We start from the raw sequence: 19642 nt of genomic DNA, 5'->3' as shown, positions 1-19642 counted from the left end.
AAAGTCCTAAAATTTTCGGATAACGCTTGAATCTTTAGGAAATCTTTAGGAAATGGTCATTGCAAAGTTATGTCGATCCGAAAAATTTACATCTGTCAAAAAGACCAAGCTACCTTGTACAGGGTATATCAAGATTTCTAAGGTATGAGTGCAATACTGATATCAGTACCGAATACAGATTATTTGCAAATAAAACTCATCTTCCAGTTAATTCTAAATAAAAGCCGCGACCAGTAAAAGTACGACTACTGATGTTATTTCCAATGATAACTATTAAATATTACAATTATTACATGAACAACTAGCGACCCACTCCGACTGCGCGTGAGTTTAATAATAATATAAAAATAGAACTATTAATATAAAACAAATTTTCTTCTTTATAATATTTGTATAAATAGTTTTTTATATTGTTATTATTATAAGCTAATCCTATTGGCAAAAAAATATGAACTCCATAGTAAATCAGCAAAGCAACTAGAATAATATTAATTCGATTCTAATATCTTACAAAATTGTACAATAGCGTGATGTAGCAATAAAAAATCTCGCGGTAAGAACAATTTTCTTATGTCTAAACCTGGGTTACACCAGATCTGTATTACACCATTTACTTTTATACTAAGCTACACTAGTGAGCTTCAACGTGAAATACGTTGAGCTAAACGTTATATTTACTAATATTTAATATTTTTTACTAAAATACTAATTTGAAACACAAATAAAAAATTAATCACTTAGCAAAAGTTGATCAAAGAAACATCATTGTTGTGTTCCTTGGACCAATTCCATATTCCAATGATATCAAATCGAACCCGCGACTTACTTATTAAATTATTTCCATAAATAAAAATTTAAAAATTCAAGAGTCACATGTCTTCAGAAAGTAAATCCAATCAAAGAAAAATACATAAATTCAAACCTACATATTTTTTTTATTTTCTTACAACGCCGAGCGGCCCTTTATATCCTTAAATCATAACCCTCAAGGCAAAGCGGTACAAAAATCCGGAACTCATACAAACACGAATGCTCACTGATGATGACTTGAATTGATCTCGTACACGTATCGCGCGGTGTTGCATATCGCTATTCGTGTGCCGTGGAAGTGAGAGAACTTAACGCTATTGAAATTTCCGACAAATTGTTTTCGTAATTAGCTAACACGCTGATCATACTACTTTCATATATTTTTTTCATACTCAATTATATACTTAACATGCTATATTTAAACGGTGGTGGAACCGAGATGGCTGAATGGATACGTTGGCTCTTAATCAAAGGATACGGTTATGAACTTAATTTATTTTGAAAATCATCGCGCGCTGTTTTCAGAAGTCACCAAAAATCTAATAGAACATTTGAGATATAGGCACATATATAATTATACATTTCCACAGTAGAACAGGGTATATTAAATTCCAAATCCCTGTTTACTAATCAATCGAATTAAGTATATTTTGTTTTTGTTGAAATATAAAAAAGTTGAAAGACCCATCTACTTAATAAGCTATCGTCAAACACAAATGCTTCGAGAAATACAAATCCATCAGAAGCCGTAATTAATCTCAGAGGACAGAAACACTTAACAACTGCGGTGAATAGCGAACTGACAATGAAGGGCTTGTATCTGTTCCTAACGGCAGACTTGACCTGACTTACCATAAAAAATCTAATATAAATAATATAATAACATTATTAATGCAATTAATTAAAGTTGAAGAAGTTACTGTCATAATTAAAAAAAAAAAAATTACGAAGTTAATTACGGCGATAACTCAGCTCAATCGGTTAAGTGGAACTAGTTCAAAGTTCCGGTGTCAAATTGTAATACAAAATTTAAATGCAATACAACGTATACAAGCATTCCAAGCGTACTAATACATTACATTACAATCTGTAATATTACAAAGACTATGCAATCTTATGAAGCGCATAAATCATAAAGCGAAATAATGGAGCAATCAGAACGTCAGTGGTACAAATTGTGACAAAACGGTTTTAATGTAGGAACTGACGTGTAAATGAAGAGTAAAATTGCAATGTTGCATGTATCTCGCGAATGTGACGCAAAACCGCGTAATTTGTAGAACGAGATAATATATCACACGGATGGATTACCGAAACTATTTTGATAATAATAAAAAAAAACAGCGGGAGATTACGATATATCACTTTAAAATTAGGAAAACGATACAGAATGCACGAAGATCATTACATTACATAACTTTTTTGCAAGTACATATTATGACAAAATTCTACTACATTTTACTTTATTGCCCGACCATCGTTTAATGTAATTCTAAAACACAATAGGTACAAAATAATTTGTAAGTAATACTAATATTAGTTTAATACATGCAAATGCGACCTCATCAAACTAACCTTTTTGATTCAGTTAATGCATAGATTATAAACGTAAAAAAAAAAAACAGAACAATGTATATGGGTAAAGAAACAGTTCTCAAGCTAAAATTTTAGTCAAATTATATAAAATGAATTAAAAAATTACAGGCAACATTTAATATACTTTAACGAATACTTTAATTTATAAAGAATTTAGTTTGTATGCGAGAAATCATTTATTTCGTTTTCGAATTCTACCTACATTATTTTGTAAATAAGAAAAAAAAATCTGTAACACAATTAAGACATTAAATGACTTTATTGAATTTAATTATAACAAATGAATACAATGATTGAATAATCTATCGATATCGAAATAGATTGAGTTCATACCATGCTAATTTCTTGTATAGGTCAGCAGAATGTTCCAAGCACAAATAACAGTCATTTACTTCAAAAATGGAATTAAAAGTCACGGTGCAATTATTATTATTTCCAACAACCGACTATTATACAATAAAACATTTTAAGCAGTACAACTTCACCACCACAAGAGAATCGGTTTTCTGACAGTTAAAATTTTCTGAGGTAAACGAAGGTACCTTGCCATTTAAATCAAATTTGTTAAAAATAAGTATGAAAAAGGTAAACGCGTTCGTAAATTTCATTTTTACAAATAACATTTTATTTATTGAATAAAAAAAAACTTTAAATGCGATGTCCTTAATTAATTTCTGTTATAGTTATAATGCAATTCACTATAATATGTAAATAATTCGTCGGAGTTTAAAAATATATGTATATGGTTATATTTTTAATCTGTGGTCTAGAACTGACAAAAAAATAAACAAAACGTGCTATTACTTTTACTTTTAAATATCATTAGAATTATATCACGATAAAAATCCTTTGATATATAACTGATATGAAACTAAATGGTACACATTTTAATGTATGTTGATGCCGATTGAGAGAGTAAGTAAAATTATAATCACAGATGCACTGCTTAATGCATAAATAAATAAACAAGTATCAAGACCGCGAAGCCAGCTATGCAAAGTAACGATTAACATTAATCGCGACACTTTTCTCATTTGTGTGAAAGGTCGCCAACTCGAAACTTGATCGGAAACATTTTTCTAGGTTAACTTCATATTTTAAATCATTTCACAATTAAACATTTTCATCTGTACATGATCGAAGCCTTAGGAATATTTATATATATATTTCATAAAAAGAACACTGATTATCCTTTGTTTCAAAGGATCTTATCATTACCTGGACATCCGAAAATTATTTAGAAAAAATCGAGACCTCAAAAGAAATGTCACTGATCACTTGCACCTCACAATTTCGCGGTTAAATTTTCGATTCGATCGAATCATTCGAGAGTGTGCCTTTCATCGTATGAGCGCGCGTCTCGGACAGTACGCGGCAGGTGACTGAGGGAGCAAGAGGCTTCGCAGCGAGTGGGCGATGGGCGATAGGCGACTAGGCCGGTGTATGCAGTTCACAAGTAGGTAGCGATGTCGCGGTATGCCAGAGAAAAGTTAGAAAACAATCATTGCTTACCTTACCGGGCTCCGATCTTTAAAATTTTATTGACATTGTTGATCGAATGCTAATTCAGTAATTACCTGCGGAAGAAAGAATCGCTTTAGTACAATCGTAACGATCTAAGGTTTATATTACGCTGATTATCCTACTTAAAGTAATCCGTGCTAAATACTCTTAGGTGTGAAATTTCAGTAAAAACAAAACAAAGCCAGACTTAGACGTTTCTAAAGACTATTGAAATCGAGAAGTGTCTGGTACTCATTGTTTCGGTTTAGCATGGGGCTGAAAAGAATCACATAAAAACATCAGTATTCATATAAAAAGTATATCTGTTTTGTTATCATTTCAACTACTAAAGAAGAAGTAAACTACAAATCACAATTAAAACAACTAAAACATAAATACCAAATGTTTTGTTCGCCTAGTTTACCGCTGAAGTATGAATAATTAACAAACATAAAAACTTCCTATAAAATATGCTAGATTTATATCAAATTATCTATTACGTTAAAGTTGTGAATCTTAAAACATGAAACAAGCATTTTAAATTTTTTGATGGATATTACGACATTAAATTAATAAATTATTATTAAGGACTATCTAGGACTGATACTAATACACAAGAGTAACAATATTTAAATTACGTATACAAAATCTCACCGCGTGTAACTTTGTTTATTTTGGGATACAAACAGATAAAATGACTTTCAATCAAGATAAGCGAGATTCAGACATCATATTTTATGATAACGTTCACGGCCAATGCTCTGCGTAACGTCGGAAGTTTATTCAATGTTCTTTTAGTTGATAGTTAATTAAATGCTCTTTAATTATTTTCTGTAAACAAATTTCCGAAACCTCTGATTGAACTAGCTATTGAACTTTAACGTTAAAACAACTCTACAAAGCTAAACTCAATTGAATCGAACAAAAACAAGTATTTTTTATAAAAGAGTAGCTAACCGTCTCGACTTCACACGTCATAATAGATACATAATACATATTATAAGAGACTTCATTTGTTGGATGGGCTATTTGAAAACCCGTCAGATACGTACCACCCACTCTTGAGATCACGCCAAACAAACTTAGTATTGTGGTGTTCCGATTTGGAGGGTGAGTAAGCCAGAGCAACTACAGGCACAAGTTACATAACATTTTAGTGGTGACGAATGTGCAATGTAAGAAATGGTTAATATTCGCGGTGGTGACCACCAACCATCATCTGACCCATTTGTTCGCTTATCCATCCATAAAAAAAACGTTCACAATAAAGGATAAATCCAAAGGAAAATCAAAAACTATATTCGGATATTCCAACTCAACAGAGTTTCTTCAAATTCGATCGAATGTTTCGGATCGCAAACAATCATAACTATTTGTACCGAAGATTAAATAAATAACAAAATACATGTCGTTTTTAGTATAGATTATTTTATACATGTTAAAATGCTGATTATTTCGTCTGCCAGTCGTATTAAATACTAAAACATAATTATGTACAGGTAGTACAAATTTTCAACCGACTGAGATAATATACCAGTGGCTGGAAAAATTGTAACGTTATCTAATATTAGTTGTCACGGCTTTGCTCGCCTTTTAGGAATTGAACGTCAGATGTTAGGTGTTGTGGCTTAAAGAAGTAGCCTATGTCCTTCCTTGTAGATCAAGCTTGCTTCTTAACAAATGTAATCAAATTCGGTTCAGGTAGAGAGTTACTTTCACATTTATAATATCAGTATAGATTGAATGTTTTATCAAATTTATTTATTAATATTTCAAATAGAATATTATAATAATATCAATCAGTCAACGGAAAACCCTTCAGCGGGTTATTTCTATCCAGAGAAGAAAATAGGATTTTTATAAATTTTATTCGTATTTGACCGCGATCATTGCTTTTTTATTATTCTGTCCGTCGTTTCGACCGAAGTTGCACCTGTCTCGGTCCCGAGCTGTCTAGGAGCTCCTACATAATATAAAGAATTATGAAATCGTGAAAGTTTAAAGTAAATATATAATGTGTCATAATATGAATAAATTAAATATTTTCTTATCCTTTTTAACTCCATACATTCATTTGGTAAAATTGTGTTCGAAATACAAACACATTTTTTACATTGTTATTTACGCATTCGTAAATAATGTAAGCAATGGATGCAAATATATGTATATATAATTATATGTGTGTGCGTGTGTTGTTATTATATCTGAACACACACGCTTGTTGTATATTACTTATAATTAGATTTACGCTATTTAAATTTGAATGTGCCTATATGTATTTTTGTATTTTAGGCAGCATCACAATCTAAACTTTTGTATTGGAAGTTGATAAAAGAGTTTACATTAAACTTCTTCATTGACTCGGAATTTGTTTTTGGTGAGTGGTATAACACCATGTTTTAGTCTCTGTGGGCTTTAGGATGCTTCAGCTTGTCTCGATATATCATCGACCAGTGGTTTCATATTCGAATGTACGTAATGTTAATTAATATGTATTAAATTGTTTTGTTTTGTTGTTTTTTTCATCATTTAACAAACTATATTAAGTAAAGTGTAGATTAAGTAATATGTTCTTTATTTTTGTTCTTTTTAATTTTTTATAGTTGTGCCGTGTTCTAAATAAACATATTTTTTTTTATGGCATTGGTTCGTGGACGAGCATATGGGCCACCTGATGTTAAGTGGTCACCACCGCCCATAGACAAAGGCGCTGTAAGAAATATTAACCATTCCTTATATCACCTATGCGCCACCAACCTTGGGAACTAAGATGTTATGTCCCTTGTGCCTGTGATTACACTGGCTCACTCACCCTTCTAACCGGAACACAACAATACAGAGTACTGTTATTTGGCGGTAGAATATCTGATGAGTGGGTGGTACCTACCCAGACGGGCTTGCACAAAGCCCTACCACCGATTAACATATTTTCTTTCTTTCTAAAAAATTTAAACCTGAAGATGTCCAATTAGGGAAAACAAAATCATCTCACGCATATAAAATGAAGCAATACTCGAAAAGCAAATACGTGTATATCGTATTAGCTTTCAGATAATGTTATCATTTTTATTATCATTATAACTATTTGTGACAGTGTCCTCTTCTCTGAAAAGCAAATATCGATTCTATATACAAAGGATTTAAATACCTTTCAATCACGAACTATTACTTACATTGCTAACTAATATATAATTATAATAAAAATTATTACTTTATAAATTAATTTTAATACGTTTTTTTTTTAATTTAAATGCGCACGAATTCACTAGCACGACTAGTATTATATATATAGTAATTAAATCGAATTGATAAACGTTATTTTGAAAAATTATATTGATATTTCATCGATAAAATTAATAAATTTGTTAAATGCTTTTACGTAAATGAACGAAACTCATAAACCCATACGAATATTTGGTACTATAAATCAAACTTGTATCCTTTGACGTCGAGCAAAGGTATCTCCACTGTCACCTCAGAGCATTATCGTGTTTATTTTTGTTTAATGCATAAAGAATAATAAATATGGCATCAGCTAGTCTGTTTGAATGGCCTCTTTTCCAACAACAATGATACAATCAAAACATCGCATCGCAACTATTTCAAAACGAAACATTTAAGATCAGCCTTCATTACGATTCACGTGGAGTGGCTGTCGTTTTGCAATGGAAATAAATAACTTCATTAGGCTCGGTTTCTAGATTAATTTAATTAATTGTTATTGTGTTGCCGTGCTGTTGTTTTGCTTGTATGAGCATTGATGATTTATATTTGAATACAATTTGAATAATTCCTGTTTTGTATATATTAGCTGAGATGTTCATTAATAAACAGCGGTTTGGATTATTTAACAAAGTTACTACTGGCCTATTGGGACGACGACTTCTTTGTGTTTTGTTTATTTCGCACTAGGGTGACCGTAGTAACAATGGATTCTTCAGTTTGTTTAGGACCTGTAGGTATACAATCTCATTTGCTTTAGTAATCATTCAAACTACGTACAACTGTCAAAAAAAATTGTATTTCATTTAAAGATATTGGTAATTGTAGGCGAGCAATGGTCATCTAGAAATTGAACTGTGTTGTTAAACATATTTCAGAACAAAAGAGGTAAAATTCAAAATCGCGACGACGTGAATCTTGTCACAGAATAATCACACTTAAAAGTTATACGACAGACTAGATATCATGTCACGACACCTTGACATGAATGATAATACAGATTAAATGGTTTCTTAGTAACTGGGTGATCACTAGATGAAATGCAAATAACAGTTCAATATCACTAAGAAGTCAGCAAAGTGTAACGCCGCCAGGCTTCTCAATTTGCTGCTTTACTGATCTTGCAGCACTTAATGTAAATGTATATAGAGCTCCGTGATGAAAATTACATTGAAACTATAGTAGGTTCATTATTAAAAAAATATACTTAACGAGTTTTCAAAGGCGGCTTCGCCTCTGTTCGGATAGAACCAAAGGGACAACCACAATAAAAACTATCTCTTTAATTTAAATTTCATTAAAATCCGTTCAGCCTTTCGTGATTGATATCAAACATCCATCCATCCAAAATCTCATTTATAATATTAGTAAGAAGTAGGATTGTACTACTAATACTACTAAGTTACTAAACAAAGCATAATGGTGCTTTGAGTACATCTAAGTGACGCCAACACTTCTTAAGCCGATCATGCTGTTCCTACTGAGAGTTCGTTAAAAAACGTATCCTATTTATATTCGATATTTAAAAAACAATAATGCCGAGTTTGAAATAAGAACAAATGCAAAAAGCGGTAGCATAGTAATACGTTGATAATAATAAATCAATTGATTTAATAATAGTTAGCATAAAATACAAGTTTAAAGTCAACACTTACATTATAAACGAAATACTTTCACCAATACAACGATACCGATAGTATCGATATTTTAATCGTTTCACGAACACCTGTTCCAGCGGGCATTGTTGAAACATGTTTTCTTAGAAACCATAACAAAAACCTGAAACGCAAAGGTTGCCTAGACGGCGAGTCAATTATATAAAAGTAAAACTTTTCACATTCTTCACTATCTCTTATGGTTTTCAGGTCAAAGACATTTCACGGCTTACGATTTCATACTGAGGGTGGTAGAGTTCATGACCTTGATTTGAGGTTAGTAAGTACAAAAAAAAATGCCGAGTCAGGTTCATAATAAACCTAATGGAATAATTATTTTGGTATAATTCTCTATAAATCCACGACTTTCACTCATTCTTGCTGATTGGAATTGGAAATAGGTTGATATATGGTTCATATATATACATATATATATGAACTTTTTTGAACTTTTTTAATTGTAATATGTTGAAAACTAAAAGTAGCAGTCAGTACAAATACCAATGTTGGACAAATTCCACCGTGGTGTTCCAATGCGGTGCAGGGGATACACATGTGGCCGAATCTCATTGAATTAGATAATTGCAGGCTCCCTCAATTCTCTCACGATGTTTTCCTTCAACACAAAGCTCGAGATGAATTATAAACACAAATTAAGCGCATGGAAATTCAATGTGCTTGCCTGATTTCGAACCCGCAATCTTGAATGTTTAAAATATATAAGTCAAAGTCAAAGTCAAAAATCTTTATTCAATATAGAAGTGTTTACACTTGCTTATTGATAGTCAAATATCTACCACCGATTCGGAATTTAGCTCCTCGGACCTGAGAAGAACCGGCGAAAGAAACTCAGCGGGAATTTTTCTTTTTTTTTACCATTTTGCATGTACAATGATAATTATATGTTATTTGAAAACAGTCTGGAGGCGATCATTTCATTCCCAAGGTGTGCAGTCTCCAGTGCAATATCCTTTAGTAATTATGAGTTCGCATTAATAGTACTAATATTTATCTTATCTCATCTTCTGACAAACACATCAACAATCTCATTTAATAAGTTCGATTCGACTTCAAATACCTTATATGTTCATAAATTACTCTTATATCTAAGAACTACCAGCCAAAGTTGATACTATTATGTTTAGGTTTTACGCATTTTAATATTTTACAGCTATACCTGCTTTACCTTTTTGGATAAGATTCACTATATCAATAATAAAAAAAAAAACACAAAACACCGACACAATCCCTTTTACCCTTGATTTTAATTGACAAGGAGCAATTTATGCTAATTTTTTAAATGCATTTTACATGTTCCGAATTATATATTACAATATACTTAATGCAATATATATTACAATATACATTCCACATTATGTTGAAAACTACTTAAAAGATCAATAATTACTCTTAAAATTATTTCTAACCACTGTGTTGCATAAATGAGATATAAAAAGCCTGTTCAATTAGATGAATATCTCTATGTATAAAGGGAAGTGTGCTTGAGTTCGTACTTTATGAAAATCGGTCGCGCTATTTAGGAGAACAACTTAAGACATGAAGTAAATTAAGGTGGTTGTAAATTTACGACTCAAAAATTAAATTATTATATTTTGATAAAGTATTATCCTTATCTATAGAGGGGCGCTGTTTACAACATATAGATGTTTCGTTTTTAAAATTAACTATACTTATTTGTTTAGATGTTATTAAAAATATATTAAAAAAAAAATATTAATACTTCCAGGCCACCTATACGAGGATGCTAAATTTCAGCGTGTACAACCTTTGACATTACAAAAAGACACTTTAATTTTGTATATATATAGTATATCCGGGTTTTAGCTGCGATCTAATCATACCTACTATAAAATCATACATAAACAGTGTTCACGCAAATTTGTTTATATAATATAAATCTTTACGTAAAATCTCTATTTAAAAAAACATCTTTGGACGTTTCGAAATAATTCCGTCCGCCGTAAACAATGGCGTTCTTCAAACTCCATGAACATAGTTTCGACAGCGTCGGTATGGTTTTACAGAGTGCAAGAGACGTATTACATTATAAAACCTCGCACTGGAAGCGTTACGCTGATAAAAAACGTATGTTATTATTGAAAGTAACATTGAAGGAAACCATATTTACTTATTTATCAAGCTTCCCGTTACCTGCACCGATTTTGATAATCACTTCAACTTGTAATTCGAAGCATTCGTTTCGTTGTCATTCCGCAATAGATTGAAACCCTGCGATATCGATATACACCGTTTAATTGATTTAATAATAAAATTATAGTGATCACTCATTGGTTGAAATGCAAACTTCAATCATAGCTAACAAAAATCTTACATAATATACTCTATTCCAACCATAACAGAAAAATAAACAACATTCGAGCGCAAATTGACGCGATATCATTGGTCGAGAGCTTGGTTAATCTATGATATGCACTATGAATTTGCGAAAAAATGGCGTTTCGAACGTCGACGAAACTGTTATCGGAATTTCGGAAGTCAAATTAAATGGAAATGAGAAGTTAATCATAAACTCTTAGTAGTTCACAACATAGCTGAGTTGAAGCATGAAATACGTAAATCTAAGGTTTGTTGAAGATAGGAAAAAAAGACTCATTTCGTAGTACTCGTAGTATAAAGTTTTTGCAGTTTATAGTATTCATCGATGTATAGATACTAAGAAACGTGATTAAATTTATGACATGTTAATAATTAATTTAAATTGTTTTTATATTTTTTTTATATTTATGTAATCGGGCTTTTCGCAAAAAGTATAAAATTAAAAACATTTAATTAGAATAAGTATTTCACTTGACATGTTACATAAATTATATATTTATAATTACATAATCATATCTCGCGGGTTAAATCATAACATGTGACATAAACAAACATTACAGGACAAACTATTAAACATTCGGTATCTCAACTGTTAAAGTTTGCGAGCATATCTATCAAAAAGTATTGACACGAAACAGAAAAAAAACATTTTGAAGCTAAACATAAAAAAAAACTTGCTTTTTAATTCGAACAAAATCTTACGTTTGCCTATAAACAAATCAAACTTAAAAAAGAAAAACATCTTGACTCATCTAGTTATTGTATGCTTAAGAGGACAGACTGAGCGTGAAACTAACCTAACCTAATTGAAGCCTATATGGATAGTGCTCTTGTTACCAGACATGCAACGCTACAAAGTAATGATTACTTCGTTGCGGCATTTCAATTGAGAATATTCCTCATAATAATGCATTAGGTGTAATTGATTCCTTCAATCAGAACCGCAAAGCATTAGTAGATTTCTAAAGAACGTAACATAACTTTTTCGGAAAGTTTACTGCTAAGTTATATTTTAGCAGAGATCATAACGCAACTTTTTTTTATCACTTTTACAATTTATTCGTTTCACAAACATATCGAAATAAAATCGAACGACTTTTATAAAAAAAAAATATCATCACAGTTAATACTACTTTATTTTTATCATAATTATCTTTAAAATCATCGAATATTTTTTTAATCAGTCATAACTTTTTTAGTCCTTTGCTTTAGGTGTTTTAAAAAAAGAAACAAATTCCATTCGACGTCACTAGTCACAACATATCGCTAGTATCAGACATATTAGACGTAGCATTATCAATGAATATCAATCACTAATAATAGATAAGGTTCCGCATTAAAATTTACAGTTATCTATCTTTGAAATATAGATAACAAGAACCCATTCTTATACCAAATATAACAAGACTGTGGTATATCGATCGTATTATATACCAAAACCGTGTTCTCGAATTATCGAGAACGACTAAAAAAACGTGCCGAAGCAAGTATATTTACATGTTATAATAAGGTTTTAAGAGCTATTTAACCGTGGGACCAAGAATAATTGGAAAATAATATCGGAGTCACGAAAACCATTATGGTCATTGGTCCCAGCTCAATACTAAACTTGTTTTTCTGGGAATGCCAATACACACGTAGCTGGACAACGGAGTATTGAAAAATATTTATTCATATTCATAAAAACGTGTTCATTGTATAGAGGTACCGTTGTGTTAATTAAAAATACAAAAACGTATGGCTTAATTATATAACCCTAAGTGGAATTAAGCTGACTTTGATCTCTTTTTGATTAGTCATAAAATATAAGACTACAAGTTAAAGTAGGTCACGTAAGTAGGATAACATAGTAGTGAAATAAAGTCACAGCAAACACGACAGAGTTATAATTCGTAGTTGAACAAATCTTAAGATGACGATTTTCATTTCAACGTTTTCCAATATTTTAAGTGACATATGTTGTATACGTGAATTTAAGGTAGCGCTCGATTATTTGTATTGTATTGCTTTTATTTAGCACCAATATTACATATAATATAATAAAAATATTAGATAATATAAGTAAAAATTTGTCCATTAATAATTTCTTCATTCGCTTATAACTGGTTCGTAGATTAAAATTCTATGTCATTGACATATCACTTCCTACTTTTTTAAATCGGACCATCTCTAGTCAATTGATTCGGATACTATACTTGTAGTTGGAAATATATTATCTTAGAAGCAAATAATTGCTTTTAGCAATGAAAATCAAATTAGATTTACTTGGTGGTAGATTATTGTGCTAACCCGTTTGGGTAGGTATCAAACACTCATTAGAATACTTAGTATTTTTGTGTTCCCGTTTGAAGGATGAGTGAGTCGGTGTAACTGTAGGCACAAGGATCATAAAACCTTAGTTCCCAAGTATCGTGGCCCATTGGTGATGTAAGGAATGGTTAATATTTCTTACAGCGCCCTTGTCTGTGGGCGGTGGTGACCATTTACCAGCATGGTGGTGGCCCATTTGTATGTCCGTCTGTCTGATACCATAAAATATATATTTAAACTTAAAGCTTTTAACACATTACGAAAATAAAAGTTTGCTAACCAGCGACTACATTCACAACGTCTTATTCCTGTTGTTACTATATTATTTAATCATTTTTACTCTTCATCTAAGTCAACCCTAAGCATAAAATTGTGCAAGAACAATCACGCAACAATGGCAAGTAGAGCAGCGCTTGAGCATCCAGGTCAGCAGTGCTATTCTGTACAAAATCACTTCCTATGTCGCTCGTGTAATGTTAAATTGTCGCGTGTATCCTTAATATGTTATAATTATTATTAAAGTCAATGTCGCTTATCACATTTGAAGAGTCAACGACCTAATCTGTGGTGAATTTCGAATTTTATTTCAGAATAGGAAACAGTAACAGTAAACACGTTGTAAATTGACCATAAAATCATTCTCGTTTGTTTTAATCAGTTTTTTAAATCACTTTTGTACTTCTATCACCTTCTTCTGTATTAAATAAGAAGAGATTTATCTATTTTAAATAATAGTTTTTAACAACACAAACAAATAATAACAAATTTTAACTTATCTATGATTTAATTAGTAAGATATTTTTTAAGAAACTCATACTTCCTATATCTACACCAGTCCTAATATTCCCCATTAGTACGTAACAACAACTGTACAAATGTTACTGCGACTAAACACTAGTCATTTATAAGATTTATATTTAATAAATCGATTCATCAATAAAATCCAAAGGGTTATTTATTGCAGTACAAGCACTTTTAAATCATAATTTTATTAGATACATTAAATATAAAGATTCATCGTTTCGGAATGTAGATTCCACCAAAAATAACTTACAAGAGATTTGGTAGTTACTTTTTTATTTAAATAAAAATATAAAGCTAATACGCTCTTAAACTTCTGGTACAAGTTTTATGTAAAAAAAATTTAGTAGTGTTTTCCATTAAATAAAAAATGTACACGTATTAATTTGATGGTTTCAATATAAATCCGAAATAAGCAATCCCTACGACAAAGGCATGTAATAGTTAACCCACCTTATTCAAGACCACATATGTAACGTTTAACAACCAAGGGCATAAAAGCCAAAACTGTTCACCCTTTTAAAATCGAGAATGAATTGCCAAACTTTCATTTAAACGAATGCGTTCGAGAACAAATATACATTTTAATTTGGAATCTCTCTTTCCTCGGCTTCCGCGTTCTATATCTGGACCGTGTAAATAAGGAATGGATTTTTTCACCGAGGAGACAGATGTTACGACTCGTTGTGTAAACATGACACCGTTAAATAAACCGTCGTTCTGGAGCACGAGACAATCAAACGTGTACAAGTACTACAAAAGTATAGACAAGTTTAATACTAACACGAATAGAATATATTACTTAGAATGTGTTTTATCTTATCTGTCTGTATAGTGTTTGTTACGAAATCAAGTTCGAAATACTGATTGAAGGAATTTGGTATAGAGATGATTATTTCGTGTCATAATCCATATCCTTTATTAAAGATTTTCAAATTTACAGATGTCCATACTATTCATGTTAATTTTCACTCGATATTCTCCTTAAAGTGTTGAACTATAAGCCCCAATTAAGCATATATAATAAAACTTCAACGGTGTTTGCGTGTTGAACCCGTCATCTTTGGTTATGATACGCCTGACCTAACCACTCGATCATCACGATTGCTATCTACTTCTATTCCTATTACTTTTTACTAAGTTTAATGGTAGCGATGATTAAAATCCCAGCAGACACACGACGAACATCGTATCCTATTAGTAGGTGACGAAAGAAAGACAAATAGTTACGACGCGCGGGAGATAACTAATTATTGGAACAGAAAAACATTTCTATAAGAACTTGTGTTTTTTTTATTTTTTTATTTATGACGCATATAAAAACCGTAACAGACGATAAAATAAAATCAAATTGAAAGCTTTCATCGATACGGAATACATATTCAATCATCAGAACCAGCAAGAAATTTCGTAGTTATTATTTTTCATAAAATGTATCTAATAATTAACTCCACTTTTGTATCAGCTACCTTTATTTATAAATGTATTTTTAACGTGAGTTTTAAATCTATTGTAAGGCCAAGTTAAAAATATCTAAAGTAACAGCCTGCAATTGCTCATTGCTTACTCACACTCCATTCGAGGAGAATATTTGGAGCTTATTCCACCACGCTGCGCCAGTGCACACACATGTAAAATAATTTCATTGAAATTAAACACATACAGGTGTCCTTAATCTTCTCATGTGTTCTCGAGCCGAGATAAATTATAAACACAAATAAAGCACATGAAAAGTCGGTGATGCTTACCTGGGTATGAGCCCGCAATTATCAGTTAAGACACACGCTACCCAATGAGTTATCTCGGGGTAAAAAAAACTATATCTCAGTAGATAATAGTATTTTAAGATCATAGTTACATGTATTAAATAAGCTAGGGTTCTTCCACAACAAGCTAAAAACTGTTAACATTCATTCATAAGCTCAATAGATTAAACAGATGGTAATATATTCAGTGGGAATCACAGATGAACACCGCGTTCGTTACAAATAACGGAACACGACAATGGTACCACATGAATCAAGGTATATATGTCATGATACTGTACAGATAATTATTGAATACAGTCGAGAGGAAAAACTCGAACAGTAGGAGATCTGCTGAAAAAAACCGCGCGATGTCACTATCCTATGTACTTTAACATATCACACGACTAGGCTTAACCCTCTTCTGCTTTATTAAAAATAATCTATTAAAAAATAAAAATACAATATATCACATTTTATTTACAGTAATCTTCGCGCGATTTTGGCACAGACAAAAGAAGATTAATTAAATGTAATTTGTACTACTGTATATGTCATAGATAGATGAATAATGTTTATTGTTCATGTAAATATATCATCCAATACATTACAATCATATTTTATTATATTCACGAAAATACACTAACAGACTCATAAACGGCATCAATATTCAAGATACTTTTGCAATAAACATTGTAACCAAATATTCAAACTTTTTATACGAATTTAAATTCGAAACCTATAGTTTCGTTCGTTAACTTCATAACTGCGTAGTATCGTCCTCAAGCGTATGTTTGTATACTGGAAATGACCATAAATATTTTTGTGTATATCAAACAAAGATATACATTTTTAAAACTAGACAATTGGCAAATCATTGTAAAATTAAGACAAAAAAGGAAATACATGACGCAAATGTATATATATAGCAAATGCTGTAGTCTCAATCCGTGTTACGATTTTGAATTCGATTTCACATATAAAACATTTATTTACTTTCATTGGAAAAGTATTTATATGTGAACCTTTAAACTTAAACTTTTATAACATATAAAGTTAACTTTCTTTTATATATTACGATAAGTATCATACAACAAAGGCCGCGAGTCACGTAGGTTCAAAGGGTTAAATTTTTGTACAAACCCATCATACTATCAAATTGAATTTATTACAGATATAAAATATACTTTATATTATACTTGACTTTAGTGTATAATAAAAAAAATGTGTTTCACTAAGAATTCCTATAACATTTAACATTACAATAATAATTATTATTAACACATTAAACAGAAGATTTATCATTAGAATAAACGATATTTTAAACTTTTCCTCTTTATATAACATAAATATACTATGCAATAGTTGTAGGCTTGCTCTACTTTTTAAAAATCGTCAAGCAAAACTTATTTTTAACTAGACATAATTTTACTCCGATTACAAGCGCCCTTTCGAATAAGATAGCGTATAAAAAGCTAGATAACGAGAAGTTGAAGAGGTAACTATACTGACGAAACATGAAACGCTAAATAATTAATATAATTAAATGTTCAAATTTCGTTAAGTTTTTAAATAATACTTAACGAAATTTGAAATAACCTACCAACCTGAATACAAAAATAAACCACTCCTTATTCATCTGGTCATATATTTGGCTGCTACCCTTATTAACTCAGCCTTCAAACTATGACACAGCAATACAGACTTTAAATTTAACCAGCTCCGTTTGAAGCTCAACAAGCGCCCGTGTGCTAGCAATGTTCCGGAAGATGAATTAAGACGGGTTTGAGTTTAATGAGTTGAATCATTTGAAAAAAAATATTCCAATATAACTATTAATAAATGCTTTGAACTTAATTTATCTTTGGAACTATCCTAATCAAATAATCAAAAATCGGTCAATAAACAAAATGTCTATACCCGAACGTGCATACAATTTTGTATATAAAGATATAATATTTACCTAATTATTGATTATTAAATTTTAATACCTCACTTAAGTGCAATAAAGAACAGCTATGACCAATTAACCATCATAAAAATTAACTAATCATCGTTTTCCAATACAAATTTAAAATTAACAGCGAAAGATGAGTTAGGAATGTTAAACTCGGACACCCACGACGTACTTCGCTGGGCTGACTTGCATCAAGTGTTAAGTGTAGAAAGTTCGAGTTGACCTGATAACACAATTTTAATTTGATTGGTGGAAATGAGTAACTATTGAGTTTATTGTCGCTTTAGTTAATTACATTAGCAGCCTCCCTTTGAGGAGAAGGTTTGGAGCATATTCCACCACGCTGCTCCAATGCGGTTTGGTGGAATACACATGTGGCAGAATTTCGTTGAAATTAGACACATGCAGGTTTCCTTACGATGTTTTCCTTCACCACCGAGCACCAGATGAATTATAAACACAAATTAAGCACATGAAAATTCAGTGGTGCCTGCCTGGGTTTGAACCCGAAATCATCGGTTAAGATGCAAGCGTTCTAACCACTGGGCCATCTCGGCGTTTAATGTAGTTAATATAGTCCTTTAAATTGACTATTCAAAAATGCATGTAAAAATAAACTTGACTGAAGTATATTTTAATTTTGGTAATAATATCTCCCTGATAATAATAATTATTGGTAATATTATAGCTAATTGCTCCGTCGATCTACTTACTATACGATCTATCTTATGTGATTGCAGATCCCAACTTCTTGGATTGATATCCCAAGGTTGGCTCAATAAAAAAACGTTGGTCTTTGGGTTGATCTGTGGTTACAAACGAAATTACTTCCTTGTAGAATTGCAAAAAAAATTGCTTACTATTTTATTAGAAATCCATAAGACATTTATGAATGTCTAGAACGCAAATCAGTATCATTAATGTCCAGCGTTATAATTAACGCCGCGATACGAACGTCTAAACCAAGTCAGTAATTACCTATCTCGCGTCTAGAATTACAATATCGTAAATGAATCGATACCACTATATAATAGTACATATTAAATTTGTCTCAGGTATATTTTTTACTAGATGAACCTGCGACTTTACTCGCGCGTAATATATAGAACTTTACCTATTGTACAAAAACCCCCTCACTTTACGTCCTCCTGCATCCTTACCCGGGACTCAAACTATCTCCATACAAAAATTCATCTAAATCGGTTCAGCGGTTTAAACGTGAAAAGTAACAGACAGAGTTACTTTCGCATTCATAATATTGTATTATTTCAGAACCGAATTATTAACAAAAAAAAAATGTCAACCAGAAAGCATTTTACGTTATGACGCTTAAATATATAAATACTCCTTAGGAATATTTATTTCTTAGAAATGAAACTGTAATTATCGCAATAGATTAAACACTCTATTTCGAGCTGTTTTTTTTATCGAAATCACCATTTTTTATACGTTCACGAGACGCCATGTTTGTTTAAAAATGATTTCACTATCAATAATAATTTATAGCTTTTGATCACGCTAATGACACAACCAATATCACATTACATACATACCTTGAACCGTTATAGCTCAGTCGTTAAAACACCTGCATCTTAATCGAAGATTGCAGATGCAGGGTTCAAATCATCGCTGATTTTTTATGAGTTAAAGTGTTTATGTTTATTATTCATCTCGTGCTTGGCGAT

General features: G+C 31.2%; 1 protein-coding gene across 7 annotated transcripts in view; it reads right to left on the bottom strand.

The window, feature by feature from the left end:
- Positions 1-19642, bottom strand: part of LOC125068872 (disheveled-associated activator of morphogenesis 1) — a 116504-nt gene that overhangs the window by 66533 nt on the left and 30329 nt on the right. For 4 of the 7 annotated variants that reach the window (XM_047678224.1, XM_047678229.1, XM_047678225.1 and 1 more), the window contains exon 1: positions 3625-3819. The exons of 1 other annotated variant lie outside the window; for it this stretch is intronic. Coding sequence is in view for 1 of the 6 variants with exons in the window: in XM_047678228.1 (XP_047534184.1) it covers positions 2740-2742 (3 nt within the window). In the remaining 5 variants the exon portion in view is untranslated. Of the gene's footprint in view, positions 1-2739; positions 2906-3624; positions 3820-19642 lie in introns of those variants that run through there. 2 more of the 7 variants (XM_047678227.1, XM_047678228.1) reach the window with 2 other exon arrangements.

This window comes from Vanessa atalanta, chromosome 14 (genome assembly GCF_905147765.1).
Source record: "Vanessa atalanta chromosome 14, ilVanAtal1.2, whole genome shotgun sequence".
NCBI classification, from domain to species: domain Eukaryota; kingdom Metazoa; phylum Arthropoda; class Insecta; order Lepidoptera; family Nymphalidae; genus Vanessa; species Vanessa atalanta.
Note: the sequence above shows the minus strand (reverse complement) of the source record. Positions and strands in the feature narration are given on the sequence as shown.